Consider the following 22,652-nt stretch of genomic DNA (forward strand, 5'->3'; position numbering starts at 1 on the left):
CACAGAGAATAGACAGCTTACTATGGTCAGGGCGTGACACAAACATTGAAACTTAGCAAATACTTCGGGTATTGTACAGATATGAAGATGTTGATATTACCATTCCATCCAATACCTTCTTATTTCACTTGTATGAGACTTACATAAGTTAGTGAAGGCTCGCGGGTTCGATTCCCGCTGGGGACACCAATATTAAAGCATCTGATGAATGGCATATATTATAATTATATTGCCTAAGCACACCATTCCTTTTTACTGAATCTTCAGCTCTGTCTGCAGGGAAGATGTCTGACGTCCGCGCCGCGAGGAAACGGCAGCAGCTGAACAACCTGGTCGCCATGGCGACGGAGCTGGCCCGACCGGGGGACACCGTGGTGGATTTCTGCAGCGGAGGGGTGCGTCCTTCGGTCCGTCTCTCCATCCTTCCATCCCCCTCCGTCGCTCTGTCCTCATTAGTCTGTCTGTCAGAAATCAGGATGAAAGAGTGCATTTCTTCTCTTATCTTCTTTCCCCTCTCTCTTTTTGAAAACCCTTGTTATTCCATGCACAGACAGACAGACAGGAGGGAGACGGAGTGGAGTGATGAAGGGAGTGTACAGTACACTTCACAGCAGTAGCACTGACTGGGTGGGTAATGGGTCAATATTGGAATGGACAGAGCGGTAGGCCACTACTGATCACACAAGCCCTTTGATGTGCTCGGCTTCTCTTTGAGCCTTGTTTTTCCTCTGTATGTATTTGTCTTGTCTTTTTCCGTGTTGCGTTTTTCCAGGGCCACGTCGGGATCGTTCTGGCTCACATGCTGCCCGACTGCCAGGTAGGTTGAAAGTTGAAACACCTGTCTTGTCTGCCAAGTTGAAACAACTGTCTTGTCTACCAAGTTGAAACAACTGTCTTGTCTACCAAGTTGAAACAACTGTCTTGTCTGCCAAGTTGAAACAACTGTCTTGTCTACCAAGTTGAAACAACTGTCTTGTCTACCAAGTTGAAACAACTGTCTTGTCTACCAAGTTGAAACTAGCTCGCCATTTGCTCGCATTAGGGTGGCTTGACATAATTGATACAGAGTTACACATTCGTGTTGTGTTTTTCCAGAGAATTTTTTATTTTCGAGTATGTCGTATCTCATTCATTTCTTTGCAAATAGCAGTCTTGGTAGGATCATTTAATTATTTTACACTGTAGAGTTGTATTTTATTCCCAAGTAAATCTTAGACTTTTAGCCTATATCTGTCCAGTAAGCTATTCATAACCTTGGAGGTAAGAGTCAACTAAGAGTAACATTAGATTAGCAAAGTGTAAGAGGTAATAATAATATTTAGCAGACACTTTTATCCAAAGGGAATTAGTCATGCGTGCATACAGAGAACCCCAGTTGATTAGGTAAATGTAAGAGGTCATCTTGTGTGGTTAACTGCAGGTGATCCTGATAGAGAACAAGGAGGAATCTCTGGTTAGGGGGAAGGTGAGGAGTGCTGAACTGGGCCTGACCAACATAGGCTTCATCCAGGCCAACCTGGACTACTTCACTGGACCCTTCCACATAGGGGTGAGTACAGATGAATATTATATTACAACTTGTTTTTGATCATTTAACAGATGCTTTTGTCTAAAGGAACTTACAGGACTGTCGACATTGACAGTGGCACGTACCTGCAGTTTGTGAGTCCTATGAGGAAATCAAACCCACAACAAGGTGTTGCCAGAACTATGCTAGTCTAACCCACTGAGACATTCATATTCACTACACAGGCATTAATATAGAAGCTCATTCCATCTCTTTTACTTGACGTACTTACTGTACACCAAGAGACTTACTACTGTCAAAGACAGCTTAACAAAAGGTTTGATTTCACCAGTACTTCTAGATGGCTCATCTTCTCAAGTTGTCATTGTAACACTTGAGAGAAGACTCAAGTTTGCACACGAAAGGAATCGTCCACAGCCTTGCTGCTCTCAAAGTGTCTTATCTACATTGTCACAGGGTAGAGCTGCAGGATTCCTTTTTTGTTCAGTTATGGATTTCGAATGATTTCCCAGAACTGGGACTTATTTTGTGATAAGTTTAGCCCACATTTGAATGTTTGAGAGGAAACAAATGACATTTCCTTAGAAAAACTTTTTGCTCCTTATTTTGGTAACTTCTGTTCTCCAGTTGATTATATTGGGGACCGTGTCCTTCCCTTCTCTGAGGATTCTATCAGAAGAACATTACGACCAAGCTTTTCCGTGCTCCATTTTCATTAGAAGTACCTTTTTCTCCCCCGCCTCCTCCTCTAATACTTTGAAAAGAAAACACATTTTCCTTTTAATTGCTTTACTTTGCAGAGCGCTGAAGTGGAGCGAAAACAAACACCCTGCCAAAAGATGTAGGAGCAATATGTGCTATTCAGGCAGAGGTTAGAAGGAATAACCGTTTGGAAGAGTAAAATGTTTATCATAAAGGCACAATGTTTCAACTCCCCAGCTATTTGCACCATTTATTACATTGTCCTCTCATTTTGACCACATGAATCATCTGACTCCGCTAGTTGACTCGTTTGCCTCTGTATCAGCCAGTGTGCGTGTGTGTGTATGTGTGTTTTGTTGCTCGTTCACACACACATAAGTCTCCCTTGCTGTGCTAGATAATAGTGATTGTGGTTTATTTCACTCTGCGAGCCGCTGCTACAGCAGTTCTAAGTTACTTCACTTGCTCTCTCCTCCACACAGTCTGTGGGCCAGATGAGATTAGAGCCTACAATTTACACTGTGTGTGTGTGTGTGGGGGGGGGGGGGGGGGTCTCCCGCAGTGTATTTCAGTTCCTCTCCTCTCCTGCCAGAATCGAATATAAGCGGCACTCTAACGACCTGAACTGCCTAATTAGTCCCAAATTAAACGAGTTGTCGTTAATTACTCCATTATCAGGTCTATTTTGATCTGCTTGTGTTGGTTGTTGGCCACAGAACAGGTGCTTGTTTGATTTAGGAATTCATTAGCTTGGTTCAACCAGCTTGGATGCTAACTTCCCCGTTGTGTCACTTCACTCATCACGGTGAGGCCAGAGTTCAGTCAGAGTTAACCAGGGCAGGAAGTAACCTCCCCCTTCCCAAATGAACTGTAAGGCCTGAGTGTGTATTAAACCTAGATGCTAAGTGTTGGTGTTAATCATGTATTTATTTGATAGGGACAGATACAATGAAAACATTCACCTTTAACTATCAAGTGTCAGATCATCGTTCATAATAATTGATTGGAAAACTAAATGTCTATTATGTTGTAGTATATCGTGTCTCTAAAATATGTGAAACATAATGTTTAAATGTAAAACACGTTATGGCCGTCTCTCCTTCCAGTACATTATGTTACTAGGTGTTCAGACAGAGTGAGTCATCATAGCTGAGATTCAGACTAGAATCTGTACTGTACTTCAGGCTTGCTGTTTCTCCCTGCATCCCCCAGGCTGAGGTCCAGGAGGTTTATATTTGTCTATCAGTCCCTCCCTAAAAGAGGTCAAACATGATGTTGAAGGTAGACTCTGTGATATGACGTAGATGCAGAAAGAAACAGCGTAGTTGGTGAATTTCCACAACTAAGAGCGTTGAAGGCAAGGCTCAACTTCTCCACTGTGAATGTGTGAAGCGAACGCGTGCACGTGTGCAGATACTGTGTGTGAGCGAAGTCTTGCATCTCGCTCCTCTCAGTATCTGTGGTGATACCGTTTTAAAAATAAAATGTAAAATGTATTCTATGTCCATCTATTCTCCCAGGTATATTATGTTACGAGGTGTTCAGACAGTGAGTCATCGTAGTGAGTTTCAGTCTAGACAGACATTGTGCTGAAGGCTTCCTCCTCCAAAAGTATGTGGACACCACCTTGTTGAACATCTCAATCCAAAATCATGGGCATTAATATGGAGTTGGTCCCCCCTTTGCTGCTATAACAGCCTCCACTCTTCTGGGAAGGCTTTCCACTAGATGTTAGAACATTGCTGTGGGGACTTGCTTCCATTCACCCACAATAACATTAGTGAGGTCGGGCATTGATGTTGGGCGATAAGGCCTAGATAACAGTCGGTGTTCCAATTCATCCCAAAAGTGTTTGATGGGGTTAAGGTCAAGGCTCTGTGCAGGCCAGTCAAGTTCTGCCACAGCGATCTTAACACCGATCTCGACAAACCATTTCTGTATGGACCTCGCTTTATGCACAGTGGCATTGTCATGCTGAAACAAGAAAGGGCCTTCTTCTTCTTCTTCTTGAAACTGTTGCCACAAAGTTGCAAGCACAGAATCGCCTAGAATGTCATTGTATGCTGTAGCGTTAAGATTTCCCTTCACTAGAACTAAGGGGCCTTGCCCAAACCATAAAAAACAGCCCCAGACCATTATTCCTCCTCCACCAAACTTTACAGTTGGCATTATGCATTGTGGCAGATAGCGTTCTCCTGGCATCCCCCGAATACAGATTAGTCTGTGGACTACCAGATGGTGAAGCGTTATTAATCACTCCAGAGAATGCGTTTCCACTGGTCCAGAGTCCAATGGCGATGAGCTTTCCACCACTCCAGCCAGCGCTTAGTATTGCGCATGGGGATTTTAGGCTTGTGTGCTGCTGCTCGGACATGGAAACCCATTTCATGCTGACGTTGCTTCCAGAGGCAGTTTGGAACTCAGTAGTGAGTGTTGCAACCGATGACAGACGATTTCTATGCGCTTCAGCACTCAGCGGTCCCGTTCTGTGAGCATGTATGGCCTACCACTTTGCGGCTGAGCCGTTGTTGCTCCTAGACGTTTACACTTCACAGTAACAGCACTTTCAGTTGACCGGGGCAGCTCTAGCCGGGCAGAAATTTGACAGATTAACTTGTTGGAAAGGTGACATCCTATGACGGTGCAAATGATGAAAGTCACTGAGCTCTTCAGTAACGCCATTCTACTACCAATGTTTGTCTATGGAGATTGCATGGCTGTGTGCTCGATTTTACACCCGTCAGCAACAGGTGTGGCTGAAATAGCCGAATCCACTAATTTGAAGGGGTGTCCACATACTTTTGTATATATAGTGTATATTGTGCTGAAAGCTTCCTCATCCCATCGCTCTGTCTGTAGCACCAATAGAAGGTATATTTATACCTGCTGTTATTAGAACTAGGGCTTAGCTACAGGTCCAGACCAGCCACTTCATGGAGACCCTCTCCACAGTACTGTGTGGGTTGGGGAGTGTGTTTGGTATCTACTGTTGTCAGGGAATGTTTTTCTACACCCTCTCACACAGGTGGAGAGACCTTTAGCAAGTGTTTATGCATTAAGGAGAAAGATTTATTGAGAAACAATTCCCCTGGTTTTGTGCAGAGGAGTTTTAACTTTTTAATCTCCCAGAGTTTCTAACACATTATCTGTGTGGACTCAGCCATGTAGTGAGTGTACGTGTGTGTGTACGTGCGTGTGCACCTGTCCGTTGTGTGTATGCACGGCATATTATTTAGTGCTGTCAGTTAGTGCCCACTCCCTCACCCCCAGGTGCAGCCCATCATGCTGAATAATCCCAGTATGTATTATACATGACTCTATTTATAGCCCTAGATAGTCATTTACTCAGGCTAATTAGGTTGCTCCCTATTCTTAGCCATGGAGGCTTGCTCTCTCATTTTGGAAGAGCAAGGCGTGTGCCGGGCCAGGTGTGTAATCAGTTTGGCATCAGAGCTGCGCTGTTGGAGATGAGGGTTTGTCCTACACAGATCTCATCTCATAGAATATCCACCAGTGTATCCCTCCTCTCCTTGTACTAGAGTGATGGCTGAGGCCTACACCTCACCACCACTTCTCTCCTTGGGGAGAAACATTGAGCCAGGTCCCCAGAGGAACAGAGAGTGGTGGAGCGTAACGTCTGGATACTGCTGAGAAAATCTGATCTGGAGCTGCGTCAGTCTTCGGTGTTGTCCCTTCATCTTCCCTCTCTCTTTCTCGCTCTCTCTTTTCTCTTTCGCTCCCTCTTCCTCTCTCTATCGCAGTATCTATTTATCGTTCTCCCTTCATTCTCTCTCCTCTTTCACTCTCTGCTTTCTCCCCCTCTCTATCTCTCCACCACTCTCTCTCTTCCCCCTTTCTCTCCCTCCCTAGCCCTCTCCACCCAGCAGGGGTAGATACGTTTTAGGTTCTGAGTAGACTAGAACCGTGGGAGTCAAAGCAAAGCAGCTCTGTGCGGTAGGTACTATAGGTAGGTTATCTCTGCTCATCACTGACAGAGCCCCCTATAGCCCTGACAAGTACATCATTTATGATACAGTATTTGATAAGAGTGCAAATGATCCACAATGTGTAGAAAGTAATACCGGGGAAAAATGTTAATTCAATACCAGAGGTAATAAGCACCGATGCACACGGGGTGTGCTATATTGCCGTGGTTAACCGTGAAGTGTTTTTCACACTGAGACTGTGTGTGTGTGTGTGGACCAGGGTGTATTAGCTGTGAATAATGAGTTTCAGAGCTCATATTTCAGCCCACTGCTTGTTGTTATTCATTAGGAAGAGAAGTTGTACTCATGAAAAGATGAGAGGGGGAACAAAAATATTGTGGACCAGAATCTTCTAGAAGATCTCCTCCCACAAACCCCTCAAAAGATGGGTGAGACTAATAAAGAGGGCTTTTTTCCAAACAATCCTCAATCCTTTATCGGCTCGCATTAATCTATAATTGATACCGGCCTCCACAAAAGCCTCTGGCTTAATGGAAACAGGCTCTCCCCACGTGGACAGTTCCTTTCTTTAGTCTAGCTTTCCACTTGTTTCTTTAGTCTTGTATTATCACATGGTGTGTCTGTGTTTTCCTTTGCAACATTCCCTCTTGAGTAAGTAACCAATACAAGCACACAGAGTAGTACCCTCCAAGTGTTTCAAGAACAAAGAAGACATTTGGAATTTGTATGCAGAACTTCCTCCTCAGAAATGCAAAACAGCCAACAACAACATTCCTCTGGTCTGGTTGGCAGGAAGGACTTCCATCTTTATCACATTACTACAAGGAGGAGGGCTAGCTTCCAAGATGGCCGACGATAAAAAGGCGGAAGGATGCCGCGGAATGTGTTCCCAATATGTGGCTACTAGCTTCCACTCTTAATCTTTTATTTTCCGCTGACGCTGCACGTGCTGAAGTCGCTGGTGGTCTTGGTGGTATTGCTGTTGTCGGCCATTCTACTTCTGATACTTTGCCTATACTGACCTCAATACACCATTTGACAGGGATTTCCCTTCACTGGTAAAATAGGTTTAACGAGATGCTGCCATGTTGTTGGAATGAAAACCTGAATCTACTGTATGTCTCCAGGACAAAAGACTAAGGAACCCTGGCTTAAAGAGTTGCATCTGACATTCCAGCACTCTGGTCCTCCTATAAGTACCTGTCTTCTAGTTCCCCTACGTGACTGGAACGATGCCTCCAGATAGTCATGCCAAAGACGGGCCAACCCAGGCCAAGGTACTGCAGGGCCCCAGTGTGGTCGGGGGGTGGTGGGGGGAGGAGAGGCGCTCCGGCGCTACATTGGCAGCCAAACAACAGGAGGATTAAGGTCCCTTAAATCTCTAGGCTGCAGTGTATTTCTCAGGAGCTCGTCCAACTCTCCCTGGAAAAGCCTGGCTGAGGTGTTCTGAAGCCTTCTGCCGCGACCACAGAATGAGAGAGGAGCGTATACAAAAATCTGGCTGCGGTTTTCTAGTTGGGGAAATGTCAGAATCCACAGAGAAAAGCCAAGCTGTGACATGGATGTGAAGGAGCAGGTGGTATATATTAGAGCTGTGATGGATTACAGCAGTCAGCCTGCCACCATACATGTGATGTGGACTTAATGTAACGTTAGGGGACTTTCATCCCGAAAGAATGGTCGTTAATCGCTCTTTAGCGGGGGATTTGCTATAATTCGAATCTTAAGTCTTGGAAGAGGCTGTCTCGCACATTGAACAGAATCTGTTGTACGTGGACGTGGCCGACTCAACATGTAGTATCTAAAACTTTGTCTCTGGGGTTCTTTTTGAAGTTCTCCCAACACCTCATTTTGGATCCTCCATTCAGACCTGATGACGTTGGAGAAATACTTAGGAGTTAGCTAGCTAGTGTTTCTGACTGGGCTCCAATGCTAGGATGCTGATTGAGAATTACATGTAGTAACAGTAGGCTGATAAGTACTACCCAGAGCCATAATATTTAGAGAGTTAGGACAACTTTTACGATGTTATATATTTTGTTCTAGTTCTCGACATTCAGATAGTTACATAGCATTGTTTAAATATTCCGCCTGTAATGTTAATGGGGAGCTAACATGGCTGCCATAGAAGGTTGAAGTGTCATGTAAATGCTTCATAATGCAGAAACCTCATTGGCCCAACTCTCTAAATACATGGCCCTGGTCCTACCTCCTCCCAACTAAACGTGGTTCCTGGTGCTCAAGTCCACCTACCATAGATGTAATGGGATTTTGATGGAAATGTCTTAGCTCTCAGTCGAAGAGGCTCTCCTCAGAGTTATCAACATCTACTAATCCAGTGTTTACCAAACCTCTCCTCTAGTACCCCAACCATGCCGCTTATCTGATGTATTTCAGACAGTACTAACACTCCGGAATCAATTTGTCAACTGATCAACTAACACTGTACTAATGGATATCGACTTGAAGTGGGCCCCCAGGACAAGGATATTAGGAAAACAGTCTGCTACAGTAGAGTCCCAGAGGTTCTCTCTCTCTCTCTCTCTCTCTCTCCATCTCTCTCTCTCCATTTCTCTCTCTCTGTCTCTTTCTCTCAATTTCTCTCTCTCCATCTCTGTCTCTTTCACTCCATCGCTCTTTCTCCATTGCTCTCTCTCCATCTCTTTCTCTCCATCTCTCTCTGTCCATCTCTCTCTCCACCGCTCTCTCTCTCTCTCCACCCAGCATCCTCTAACCACTCCTCTGGTAATGTGTATTGAGATGCAGAGCAACAGGCACGGTTTACCTGCTCAATAGGAAACCCGGTCCCTCCGTGCCTCCACTGCTAAACGACTCAAAAGTTTGTTTACTCCACACGTTCAGCATCAAATGGCTTCTTTAACTAGTTAATCAGTGAGGTTTTTTTTTTCCTTCTCCAAACGGTTCGGTTTGTTTTCCCTATTGACTCAGGGTTAGGTTTGCTAGATGTTTTCCAATGAGGTGTATCGTACCGTGATGATGCGATGGATGCAGAGAAAGAGGGTGTTCTGATTGGGTAATATTTAACAAATTTGTGTAACCGTTTGTGTGTGTGCCTGTGTTTTAACGTGTGTGAATGTGTGTGCCTGTGTTTTAACGTGTGTGTGTGTGTCTCCAGGTGGCCCTCCATGCGTGTGGCGTTGCGACAGACATGGTGGTAGAGCAGTGTATCCAGGCGGGAGCGACCTTCGTGGTCAGCCCCTGCTGCTACGGCTTCGTCCAGAACACACTGAAGTTCACCTTCCCCAGGAGGTCTGTCTGCCTGTCTGTCTCAATGTATGTCTTTCTGCCTGTCTCTCTGTCTCAATGTCTGTCTGTCACTGTCTGTCGGTCTGTCTGAGTTGTCTTTATCTTGTGCCTCCTTACCCATCTTCTTCTGTTATCTTTATCGACTGTATCTCACACCATTTCTGCCTCTCTCTCTCTCCCTCTCTCTCGCTCCACTGGTCTCTCCATCTTCATTTGTACCTCTCTGCCTTCTCTATCTGTGTTGGTCTCTGGCTTATGTTTTCTTCCACAGCATCTACGACTTCTGTGTCACCCTGCTCTCTCATTCAGTCCATTCAATCAGCATTAGGAGAATGATCTTTCAGGACAGGGCTGCTGTCACAAAATGACAGGGTAAAAAAACTACTGCATAACCAAATAAGTTGGCGAACACGAATCACTGATCACTCCGAAAATGTCTTCTGCTCATTTCATTCTGGGGCCGAGCCAAAACAACTTATGCGTTTGATGCCTTGATATTTTCCTAGGCTGAGGTACGATCCGAAGAGTGTGAATTGTGCTTGAGGGCATGAACAGGAGGGAGAGGGAGAAAAATGTAGGAGCTAGTTTATTGTGCTGTTGTTCCTGTTGCCATGACAGCACTCTGACTGACTGGTGTGTGAAGTGGCTGGTATGAGAACTAGGAGGAAGGACGCATGACATGTTGACAACACAAAGGCCTCAATGACCACAAAACATGGTATTCTAAAGAGAGAATGCACTGAAGGTTGTGGTATATCATTGCTACTGGCATAGCTAAAGGCTGTTACTAGATATGAGGCGGGCCCCTGTAGCAGTGTCAGTATTCATGCTACTCTGCACTACACCACCGCCTTAACTAGTTCATCCTCAGGTTATGGTCCCGAAGACAAACTTTCACCAAGAGTCAACATACCAAGTTTAAATTCCCAAGTGCAGTCTGCAGAATACCTGAGTGTTTTATATTCAGCACCTGCTCAGGAGCTTTGGATGTGTGTACATCATTATGACAGTACGTAGCTTTGGAGTATGTGACCGAGAGGCTATAGCCGGCCAAGTGAAACATTAGAGTCCTGAACTGAGTTCCCGTGACGCGACGTGACCTTTGACATCTTCGGTGCCGTGTTGATTATTAGCTAGCTTTAAGCTCTTTCTCGCTACTCTTTAACATCACAATCAACCTGCCTGTTTCCCAGGACGTCGGATAAAGAACTTGCTCAAAATGAGCATTGTTTTTGTTTTTTGTCACGTATGGAGTTTATCATCAGAAGATAGTTTATGTCATGACTTATCAAGACAAAATAATATGGACTTAGTATGTGAATGTCAGTGTAAACAATGGACACTAGTACAATGCAATACAAATAGTTGTCCCACAGAAAAGCACAACGTGCAGATTTACTGAAACGCTTTTACACTTGAATGGTCTTTTCTCTAAGCATTATTCCCAAAATATCTCTCTCTTTTTTGCAGCAAAAGGTTTCTGGAGACACTGAGTTACAAGGTAGGTTCAATTCATTTCAAATGAGGGTTAGATTTCCCACGCAATATATTATTTGTTTGGATGCATATCATATCAGCAGCGAAGATTGAACTAAGTCAGATTTAATTAGTCTTTTTTATTTATGGTAATTGCGAACAGTGTTCTCCTACACAGGCTACAACAGGTTTGACCCCTCAGTTATAAAACATTATCATTTACACTCATGCTGAAAGCTGTTGCTCCCTTGCCAGGAATTACAAGAGGTTATTTATATATATATATATCATTACTAAAAACCTAATAGACTCCGGAAGAGCCCTGTTTTAGATGCAAAACACATACATGGTTTAATTTTAAGTGTAGTCCTAGTTATGTTCTTTTCCATTCGCTGACTCTTTGCAGAGAGAGGAGGGGAGAGAGTGAGAAGGGGAGGTAGAGAGAATAAACTATCTGACCTCAGAAATAGCTCTCCTGTTGATTTATCCTGAATGTATCCTGGGAACTAAAGCCAGCTTTTACAGGAACTACATTGTTACAATACCACTAAAACTAATAATCATTTATAAAACTTTTTTTAGTGCTGTTCATTACATAAAGAAATATCAAGGCGCTGTAAAGCAACGGCAACAAAAAAACAAGCCATTTCAAAACAACAACATCATTAATCATCATGAGTAGATCGACGGTCAAGAGACTGAATGTTGACAAAGTTCATGTCTTGATTGAGGTCAGCGGAGGTTCAAATACTATTCCAAATGTACATTTTAGTCATTTAGCAGATGTACTTGTCCTCTGTGGGAATCGAACCCATAACCCTGTTGTTGCAAGCGCAATGCTCTACCAACGAAGCCACACAGGAGGACAGATGCATCCTGACTTCACTCCCTTCCTTGGAGTCATCAATGTTTGGTAGTAAAAGCAAGGCCCTATGTCAGATCAGTAATTACTTCAAGGAAGACAGGATGCCTTTTCAGAGTATCAGAACTGGGCCTAAGTCTTATCACTTGACACTGACAGTGCACTGAACTGGTAGGAGATGATGACATCATAATATCTTAATGATGTATGGCAGGGTTCCCCAACTGGCGGCCCGCATGCCGAATTTGGCCCGCATTTGATTTTATTTGGCCCCCAAGTTTTATGAACAATAAAATAAACATTTTTTGGGGGACTTAAGACTTTAAAAACAACAGTAAATCAGCTCCTAGTGATTTTAATTTTTGGAAATCTGTTCCAAATTATTCCCACACATAATATAGAGACATTCACTATATATACACAAAAGAATTAGAACACCCCTTCAATTTAGGGGATTCGGCTATTTCAGCCACACAAACATTGGCAGTAGAATGGCCTTACTGAGGAGCTCACCGTTATAGGAGGCCACCTTTTCAACAAGTCAGTTTGTCAAATTTCTGCCCTGCTAGAGTTGCTCTGGTCAACTGTAAGTGCTGTAATTATGAAGTGGAAACCTTTAGGAGCAACAGCGGCTCAGGCGTGATGTGGTAAGCCACACAAGCTCACAGAACGGGACCGCCAAGTGCTGAAGCGCGTATTGCGTAAAAATCATCTGTCCTCGGTTGCAACGCTCACTACCGAGTTCCAAACTGCCTCTGGAAACAACAGCACAATAACTGTTTGTTGGGAGCTTCATGAAATGGTTTTCCACGGCCAAGCAGCCGAGCACAAGCCTAAGATCACCATGCGCAATGCCAAGCGTCGGCTGAAGTGGTGTAATGCTCGCCGCCATTGGACTCTGAAGAAGTGGAAACACATTCTCTGGACTGATGAATCACACTTCACCGTCTGGCAGTCCAACAGACTAATCTGGGTTTGGCAGGTGCCAGGAGAACGCTACCTGCCTCAATGAATAGTGCCAACTGTAAAGTTTGGTGGAGGAGGAATAATAGTCTGGGGATGTTTTTCATGGTTCGGGCCCTTTAGTTCCAATGAAGGGAAATCTTAACCCTACAGCAGACATTATAGACGATTCTGTGCTTCCAACTTTGTGGCAACAGTTTGGGGAAGGCCCTTTCCTGTTTCAGCATGACAATGGCCCTTTGCACAAAGTGAAGTCCATACAGAAATAGTTTGTCGAGATAGGTGTGGAAGAACTTGACTGGCCTGCACAAAGCCCCATCGAACACCTTTGAGATGAATTAGAGTTCTGACTGCGAGAGAGGAGGGGAGAGAGTGAGAAGGGGAGGTGCCCAACCTCACTAATGCTCTTGTGGCTAAATGGAAGCAAGTCCCTGCAGCAATATCTAGTGGAAAGTCTTCCCAGAATAGTTTTTATTTTTTTATGTTTTAAATGTAACCTTTATTTAACTAGGCAAGTCAGTTATGAACCAATTCTTATTTACAATGACAGCCTCCTGAGAACAGTGGGGTAACTGCCTTGTTCAGGCAGAACGACAGGTTTTTACCTTGTCAGCTCGGGGATTCACAACGCTCTAACCACTAGGCTACCTGCCGCCCCAGAGCGGAGGCTGTTATTACTTACTGACTTTATTGTTCCCATGGGGAAATGTTGTTGCAGTGTCATGTACACGTTTAAAGTAGCGTTTAAATACATAACAAAATTGCCAATACAACTTTCATAACAGTTACATACCAATAAAACATTCAAAAAACACGGGTACAGGGGGTGGCTTGGGTCTAAAATGATTTTGTGAGCCTTGAGCAGAGCCCTGACCTTAAAGATCTCATCCAGGCCTGTCTGTTTGACGCCAAGTGCCTTGGGGAGGGCCCTGACCTTAAAGATCTCATCCAGGCCTGTCTGTTTGACTCCAAGTACTTTGGGGAGGGCCCTGACCTTAAAGATCTCATCCAGGCCTGTCTGTTTGACTCCAAGTACTTTGGGGAGGGCCCTGACCTTAAAGATCTCATCCAGGCCTGTCTGTTTGACTCCAAGTACCTTGCTTGCTGTGGTGATAATCCTTCTCAGCATATTTCTCTGGCTGACAGTGGCATTGCCAAACCAACAAACAATACAAAAAGTTAAAATACTCCCAATGAAAGATTTGTAAAAAAGAGTCTGTATAGTACAGTATATTAACATTAAAAGATCCCAGCTTTTTGAGAAAGTACAGTCTCTGTTGACTCTTTTTGTAGATCAGGTCTGTATATTTACTCCACTTAAGCTTATTGTTCAAGAGGACACCCTGGTATTTGTATTTCTCTACAATCTCTATATTCTGACCTCTGATAGATGTTGCAGAGGTAGGTGTTGTACACTTCCTGAAGTCTATGCACGTCTCTTTGGTCTTGTTGGTATTGAGAACCAAGTGTGATTCCTCACACCACTCTACAAAGTCATCTAGGACCGTGCCATGATGTTCCTCATCATCATGCAACAGGCTGATCAAGGCAGTGTCATCAGCGAACTTAACAAGATGTCTGTCAGGATGGGAACTAGTACAACTATTAGTTATAGCAGCAAAGGGGGGACCAACTCCAAATGAATGCTTTTGGAATGAGATGTTGGACCAGCAGTATGTGATAATTAACTAATGTAAGCAAGGTTTGAAATGATTATGTTTTAGTCAAATATTATGTTTTAGTCAAATATACACTACGTTTTAGTCAAATATACACTACCGTTCAAAAGTTTGGGATTACTTAGAAATGTCCTTGTTTTTGAAAGAAAAGCACATTGTTTGTCCATTAAAATAACATTAAATTGACGCCTCACAAGTCCTCAACTGGCAGCTATATTAAATAGTACCCGCAAAACACCAGCCTCAACGTCAACAGTGAAGAGGCGACTCCGGGATGGCCTTCTAGACAGAGTTGCAAAGAAAAAGCCATATCTCAAACTGGCCAATAAAAATAAAAGATTCAGATGGGCAAAAGAGCACAGACACTGGACAGAGGAACTCTGCCTAGAAGGCCAGCATCCCGGAGTCGCCTCTTCACTGTTGACGTTGAGACTGGTGTTTTGCAAGTACTATTTAATGAAGCTGCCAGTTGAGGACTTGTGAGGCATCTGTTTGTCAAACTAGACATTCTAATGTACTTGTCCTCTTGCTCAGTTGTGCACCGGCGCCTCCCACTCCTCTTTCTATTCTGGTTAGAGCCAGTTTACGCTGTTCTGTGAAGGGAGTAGTACACAGCGTTGTATGAGATCTTCAGTTTCTTTGCAATTTCTCGCATGGAATAGCCTTCATTTCTCAGAACAAGAATAGACTGAGTTTCAGAAGAAAGTTCTTTGTTTCTGGCCATTTTGAGCCTGTATTTGAACCCACAAATGCTGATGCTCCAGAAACTTGTCTAAAGAAGGCCAGTTTTATTGCTTCTTTAATCAAAACAACAGTTTTCAGCTGTGCTAACTTCGCAAAAGTATTTTCTAATTATCAATTAGCCTTTTAAAATGATAAACTTTGATTAGCTAACACAACGTGCCATTGGAACACAGGAGTGATGGTTGCTGATAATGGACCTCTGTACGCCTATGTAGATATTCCATAACAAAATCAGACGTTTCCAGCTGCAATAGTCATTTACAACATTAACAATGTCTACACTGTATTTCTGATCAATTTGATGTTATTTTAATGGACAAAAATGTTGCTTTTCTTTCAAAAACAAGGACATTTCTAAGTGACCCCAAACATTTGAACGGTGGTGTATCTACTTGGGCTTCTTGCAGTACATTTGATAGTCTACAAATGATGTGTAATTATCTTCCTGCCCCCTGACCATCTACTCAAGAAAAAAAGAATCCCGCGACTGAATCTAGTCAATGATCCCTGATGTTTGGCCTCTCACTGCTCTAATCAACGGAGACCTGCTATAGGGCCTCGCCATGACAAGTGGAACGTGACAGTTGATGTGTCTGAAAACTGACTACTACCAGTATATTTTGATAATGGTCTATTCTCTGCAGGAAATCCAAGGTCTTAAAATATTTGGTTTACAGATGAAATAATCATTTTTCTCCCCATCTTAAAATACTGCTTGTGTATTTTGCACTGAATTTAGGGTATTTGGTGGTGGAAAGTCGTGTGTGTCATTTATCTCTGTTTTTTTCTGTCTGGTTTGAAAGAAACTTTGACAAAGAAACTTGGCCACATAGTTGATCGCGTAATTGCAGTCTGGAAAGAGAAATCAATATTCCATTTTAAGCAACCGGATTCATTTTCCGGCAATTAACATACAAGTTCTCTCTCTCTCTCTCTCTAAACCTCCCTCTGTGCCGAATCATCACAATATGATTAACGATTCTATTCTATTTCATTTTCAACTAATTCCTTTAGTCAAATCAAATCACTTTTTATTAGTCAGAATGCTTACTTACGAGCCCCTAACCAACAATGCATTTTTAAAAAAATACAGATAAGAAAAATAAATAAAAGTAGCAAGTAACTAAAGAGCAGCAGTAAAATAACAATAGTGAGACTATATACAGGGGGGTATCGGTACAGAGTTATTGTGCAGGGGCACTGGTTAGTTGAGGCAATATGTACATGTAGGTAGAGTTATTAAAGTGACTATGCATAGATGATAACAACAGAGAGTAGCAGCGGTGTAAAATAGGGGGGATGCAAATAGTCAGGGTAGCCATTTGGCTAGGTGTTCAGGAGTCTTATGGCTTGGGAGTAGATGCTGTTTAGAAGCCCCTCGGACCTAGACTTGGCGCTCCGGTACCGCTTGCCGTGTGGTAATAGAGAGAACAGTCTATGACTAGGGTGACTGGAGTCTTTGACAATTTTTAGGGCCTTCTTCTGACACCACCTGGTATAGAAGTCCTGGATGGCAGGAAGCTTGGCCCCAGTGATGTACTGGGCCGTACTCGCTACCCTCTGTAGTGCCTTGCGGTCGGAGGCCGAACAGTTGCCATACCAGGCAGTGATGCAACCATGCTCTCAATGGTGCAGTTGTATAACTTTTTGAGGATCTGAGGACCCATGCCAAATATGTTCAGTCTCTTGAGGGAGAATAGGTTTTGTTATGCCCTCTTCATGACTGTCTTGGTGTGCTTGGACCATCTTAGTTTGTTGGTGATGTGGACACCAAGGAACTTGAAACTCTCAACCTGCTCCACTGCAGCCATGTCGATGAGAATGGGGGCGTGCTCGGTCCTCTTTTTCCTTTAGTCCACAATCATCTCATTTGTCTTGCTCACTTTGAGGGAGAGGTTGTTGTCCTGGCACCACACGGCCAGGTCTCTGACCTCCTCCCTATAGGCTGTCTCGTCGTTGTCGGTGATCAGACCTACCACTGTTGTGTCATCGGCAAACTTAATGATGGTGTTGGAGTCGTGCCTGGCCGTGCAGTCATGTGTGAACAGGGAGTACAGGAGGGGACTGAGCACGCACCCCTGAGGGGCCCCTGTGTTGAGTATCAGCATGGCGGATGTGTTATCTACCCTTACCACCTGGGGGCAGCCCGTCAGGAAGTCCAGGATCCAGTTGCAGAGGGAGGTGTTTAGTCCCAGGGTCCTTAGCATATTGATGAGCTTTGAGGGCACTGTGGTGTTGAACGCTGAGCTGTAGTCAATGAATAGCATTCTCACATAGGTGTTCCTTTTGTCCATGTCGGAATGGGCAGTGTGGAGTGCAATAGAGATGGCATCATCTGTTGATCTGTTGGGGCGGTATGCAAATTGGAGTGGGTCTAGGGTTTCTGGAATAATGGTGTTGATGTGAGCCATGATCAGCCTTTCGAAGCACTTCATGGCTACAGACGTGAGTGCTACGGGTCGGTAGTCATTTAAGCAGATTACCATAGTATTCTTGGGCACAGGCACTTTGGTGGTCTTCTTAAAACATGTTGGTATTACAGACTCGTGCAGGGAGAGTTTGAAAATGTCAGTGAAGACACTTGCCAGTTGGTCAGCGCATGATCACAGTACACGTCCTGGTAACCCGTCTGGCCTTGTGAATGTTGACCAGTTTATAGGTCTTACTCACATCGGCTGCGGAGAGCGTGATCACACAGTCTTCCAGAACAGCTGGTGCTCTCATGCATGTTTCAGTGTTATTTGCCTCGAAGCGAGCATAGAAGTAGTTTAGCTCCTCTGGTAGGCTCGTGTCACTGGGTAGCACTTGGCTTTGCTTCCCTTTGTAGTCTGTAATGGTTTGCAAGGCTTGCCACATCCGACGAGTGTTGGAGCCGGTGTTGTATGATTCAATCTTAGTCCTGTATTGAAGCTTTGCCTGTTTGATGGTTCGTTGTAAGGCATAGTGGGATTTCTTATAAGCTTCCGGGTTGGAGTCCCGCTCCTTGAAAGCGGCAGCTCTAGCCTTTAGCTCAGTGCGGATGTTGCCTGTAATCCATGGCTTCTGGTTGGGGTATGTATGTACGGTCACGGTGGGGACGATGTCATCGATGCACTTATTGATGAAGCCAACGACTGATGTAGTGTACTCCTCAATGCCATCGGAGGAATCCCGGAACATATTCCAGTCTGTGCTAGCCAAACAGTCCTGTAGGTTAGCATCTGCTTACTCTGACCACTTTTTTATTGATCTGGTGCTTCCTTTAGTGTTTTGCGTCTTAGCGAAGAGAGGCTGTATTATTGCGACTATGTTATTTCCGCTCTAAAACCCAGATGAAGGCCAAAAAGAAGATAATTTTTTTAAATCAACTTCAGTTGTCCTCAGAGTTTCCTCTTCACCTCACTCTAAAACCTTAGCCACCACCACAGCCACTGGCCTAACAGAAACCAATATGGCATTTCACTGCTACTGTAACACAGTGAACCAACCAATCACAGTCTCGGGTGTGCCCCTGAGCTAGTTGAACAGACTGACAGCGGAGCGCCATGACAGATAGCACTCCGCGGCTGTAATACAACGCTAATGATGTGAGGTATTGGTGCTTGGCGCTGAGTCAGAGTGGTTGAACCTTGGCTAGGACGGTACTGTCCTGATCCTTCCACAGTGAAGAATGGAATCACTTAGAGCTAGAGGATAACTAGTGTCCTCCTGGGGTTGGGGGTTGTAGAAAAAGAGGTGTAGAAGATGACTAGATGGTGGATAAAGAAAGACATGAGAAGATGCCTACTGTTCCCTGGGTTTTGGTGTTTTTACCTTCTGGGGAAGAAACAGGAGGAAGTGGTAAGAGCAAGAAGGAGACCTCCTACCAGAGGTCAGAGATGTGGCTCTAATGATGTACAGTATGGCTTTATACAGAGACTTTCAGGAAAACCTGGAATGAACATTCTACTGCTGTGGTTGGTTGAAGTCTGTGTAAATAAAACATTTAATAAATATGCCATTTAGCAGATGCTTTTTTCCAAAGCAACTTAGTCATGTGCATATATTGGTGGGTCAGCTGATGAGTTTTAGCTGTAGCTGTGAGTTTGAGTTAACATTCTCTCTCTCTGTGCTCTCCCTCCATCTCTCTTTCTGTTCTCCCTCCATCTCTCTCTGTGTTCTCTCTGTGCTCTCCCTCCATCTCTCTCTCTGTGCTCTCCCTCCATCTCTCTCTCTCTGTGCTCTCCCTCCACCTCTCTCTCTGTGCTCTCCCTCCACCACTCTCTCTCTGTGCTCTCCCTCCACCTCTCTCTCTGTGCTCTCCCTCCATCTCTCTCTGTGCTCTCCCTTCATCTCTCTCTGTGCTCTCCCTCATCTCTCTCTGTGCTCTCCTCATCTCTCTCTCTGTGCTCTCCCTCATCTCTCTCTCTGTGCTCTCCCTCCATCTCTCTCTCTGTGCTCTCCCTCCATCTCTCTCTCTGTGCTCTCCCTCCATCTCTCTCTCTGTGCTCTTCCTCCATCTCTCTCTCTGTGCTCTCCCTCCATCTCTCTCTCTGTGCTCTCCCTCCACCTCTCTCTCTGTGCTCTCCCCCCACCTCTCTCTCTGTGCTCTCCCTCCATCTCTCTCTCTGTGCTTTCCCTCCATCTCTCTCTCTGTGCTCTCCCTCCATCTCTCTCTCTGTGCTCTCCCTCCACCTCTCTCTCTGTGCTCTCCCTCCACCTCTCTCTCTGTGCTCTCCCTCCATCTCTTTCTCTGTGCTCTCCCTCCATCTCTCTCTGTGCTCTCCCTCCATCTCTCTCTCGGTGCTCTCCCTCCATCTCTCTCTCTGTGCTCTCCCTCCATCTCTCTCTCTGTGCTCTTCCTCCATCTCTCTCTCTGTGCTCTCCCTCCATCTCTCTCTCTGTGCTCTCCCTCCACCTCTCTCTCTGTGCTCTCCCCCCACCTCTCTCTCTGTGCTCTCCCTCCATCTCTCTCTCTGTGCTCTCCCTCCATCTCTCTCTCTGTGCTCTCCCTCCATCTCTCTCTCTGTGCTCTCCCTCCATCTCTCTCTCTGTGCTCTCCCTCCACCTCTCTCTCTGTGCTCTCCCTCCACCTCTCTCTCTGTGCTCTCCCTCCATCTCTTTCTCTGTGCTCTCCCTCCATCTCTCTCTGTGCTCTCCCTCCATCTCTCTCTCGGTGCTCTCCCTCTCTCTCTCTGCTCTCCCTCCCTCAATCTTTCTCTCTCTGTGCTCTCCTTCCATCTCGCTCTCTCTGTGCTCTCCCTCCATCTCTCTCTGCTCTCCCTTCATTTAGGAGCACATGATCCTCTGCCGCTTCGCAGACCAGACAGCTGTCCAGCTGCCTTCAGAACGACGCTTAATAGGTGACACACTGCCACTCACGCACACACATTGTGTTGACAATTGACCCCCAAATAAATGAGCACCTTTTAACACAAACAGGCCACTAATGTCATTTTTTCCATAATGGTGCCGATTCATGTTGACCGCAAAGTCAAAGGGGATATTATTGTATATCTCCATCAAACTGATACTCCCTTCAGTACCTGGGTCCATTTTTAAAAATTGCCTCTGAGTAGGCTTGCTGATCTAGGATCAGGGCCCCCTTTCCATAGAATCTTATTAATCTTGATAAAGGCAAAACATATCCTATAGCAGCACATTCAATTCTTGTGAATAATTAGTGAAGGTACTCCCCGTTGTGTTTTCACTTTGAACCGCCCTCGTACGTTCCCTACCTGACACTTCCTGTCATGGAATATTCCGCTGGCGGGGTGCTGCCGCCACCATGACACCCCTTCCTCAACCTCTCCTCAACTCACACTTACCGTCTTTGATCTTATTCCTTATTCCCCGAGCCTGTCAGATCTGAGCGTCGGTCCGTCTGAGACTTGAGTGCTGTAGACGCGTTTGTTGTCTGTCTGGGTCCGCTTCAGAGCCACTGAGCAGCGTAATGCGGTTAGTGGGCTTTTGCCTTTAAAGCAAGCTTTGATAGGAGAGTGTCAGTGGAAGTGATCCCAAAGTACTAATCGGCAAGAAGAGAGTCGTTGGTACTGAAGAGGCCGGTCTAGGAAGCGTATGCAGTAGAATGTTGAGAATGAGGGTCATATAAGGAAAGATGAACAGATCCTGGTGGAATGTCTTCATCTCTTATTCCGCCTCAATAAACTGAATGAAAGGCTGCTACTGTACAGAAGAGGCCTAAGGGTGTTATCCACAAAGGACTCACGTTGTTTATCCGTAGTAATATGAAAGCAAATTCTTCGAATGATTAGAACAAAGACGATTCTACTGTGAGACGGGGGACCTTCTGTCAGTTGTTGTAGTTATGTACTGTGTCTCTGCACTGCAATTCACCTCTTAGTTGCCAGTGTGTGGAATATAAAGGAACTCCATTATTGTTCAATCAGGGACATCATCACTGTGCTCTTTGACCCCTCTCCTCCAGGTAAACAGTGCATGGGCCTGGTGGACCTGGACCGCTCCTGGGCAGCAGAGACTCATGGGTACTCTGTCAGGGTGATGACCATGGAGCCAGACAGCTGCTCCCCCAAGAACAACATGCTGGTGGGTGTTGCTGGAGGCGGGGCTGGAGGGGACAACTATGCCACACAGTAAACCAGAGGCATGTTCAGTTGGCACCCAAAGGAAGGTTGAAAAACAAAAGGAACTACCTCGACTTGTCCAATAAGAAGACCGATTTACGGTTGTTGTTGCAAAATGATTTGCTACGGTTTGCCCTAATGATCACGACCCAGGGTTGTGTTCAGTCGAGTGAAAACGTCTTGAAACCAAGTGAATCAGGGAGGGAGGGACTTGTCAGAAGAACATAGAACAGGACCCGACATACAGTCCGTTTCAAACTGAGAATACAGCACTGTAAGGAAACAACGCATCCGTCACTGGACCAAGATACTAAGTAAAAATCAATCATCTCGGAGGAGTTGAGGGATTTGTCTTGAGATCAGAGAAGAATGAATCACCCTGGTTGAATTGATGATGATGATGATATTTGACCTACAATCAAGAAAAATCCCTTTAGACTCTTTTCTCTAATGATGATCTGGGGCAGGTGTCCCAAGTGTTTCGTTCTCTTGGAATGGTTTTATGGGTATTGGAACTGAGCAATGTCTTTATTTTATCCCTTAAATGAGTTTTAATGAGCGGGCAATTATGTGGATATTGAATTAATAAACACTGGAACGTGAGTATTTTCCAAAAGTCTTGTACAATGTTTATTTTTAACCATTTACTTTGCTCTATTACTTCATCCACGTCAGGGCTCGCAACTGTTGATTTGATATACATTTAGGTCACTGCATTATGTAGCTGGATTGACAGTTTAGTTCTGTTTTCAAACCTTAGTTCTGTTTCAAAAGTGTCTTAACTTATAAAGCCTGCTTCTTACCATTTCTATTTTTTGCCAACATTGTGTCCATCCTTGTCTGCCCCAACAGGATTTACATGAAGTAATATGAATGTTCCTACCTCAAACAGGGGGAAAATAAATGGATCATTTTTCCACA

At 44.7% G+C, this 22,652-nt stretch overlaps 1 protein-coding gene across 8 annotated transcripts in view; it reads left to right on the top strand.

Moving 5' to 3' along the window:
• The window catches only part of LOC110497310 (glutathione S-transferase, C-terminal domain containing), a 63,119-nt gene extending 40,467 nt beyond the window's left edge, over window positions 1–22,652 (top strand). For 4 of the 8 annotated variants that reach the window (XM_036954028.2, XM_036954027.2, XM_036954029.2 and 1 more), the window contains exons 7-13: window positions 280–395; window positions 773–817; window positions 1,421–1,549; window positions 9,314–9,447; window positions 10,915–10,945; window positions 20,420–20,489; window positions 21,575–22,652. In XM_036954028.2, coding sequence (XP_036809923.2) covers window positions 280–395; window positions 773–817; window positions 1,421–1,549; window positions 9,314–9,447; window positions 10,915–10,945; window positions 20,420–20,489; window positions 21,575–21,744 — 695 coding nt within the window. In that variant the 3' untranslated portion in view covers window positions 21,745–22,652. The remainder of the gene's footprint in view (window positions 1–279; window positions 396–772; window positions 818–1,420; window positions 1,550–9,313; window positions 9,448–10,914; window positions 10,946–20,419; window positions 20,490–21,574) is intronic. The other 4 variants (XR_016488798.1, XR_016488797.1, XR_016488799.1 and 1 more) reach the window with 2 other exon arrangements.

Source organism: Oncorhynchus mykiss, chromosome 19 (assembly GCF_057628025.1).
Source record: "Oncorhynchus mykiss isolate SJ-2025 chromosome 19, ASM5762802v1, whole genome shotgun sequence".
NCBI classification, from domain to species: Eukaryota; Metazoa; Chordata; class Actinopteri; order Salmoniformes; family Salmonidae; genus Oncorhynchus; species Oncorhynchus mykiss.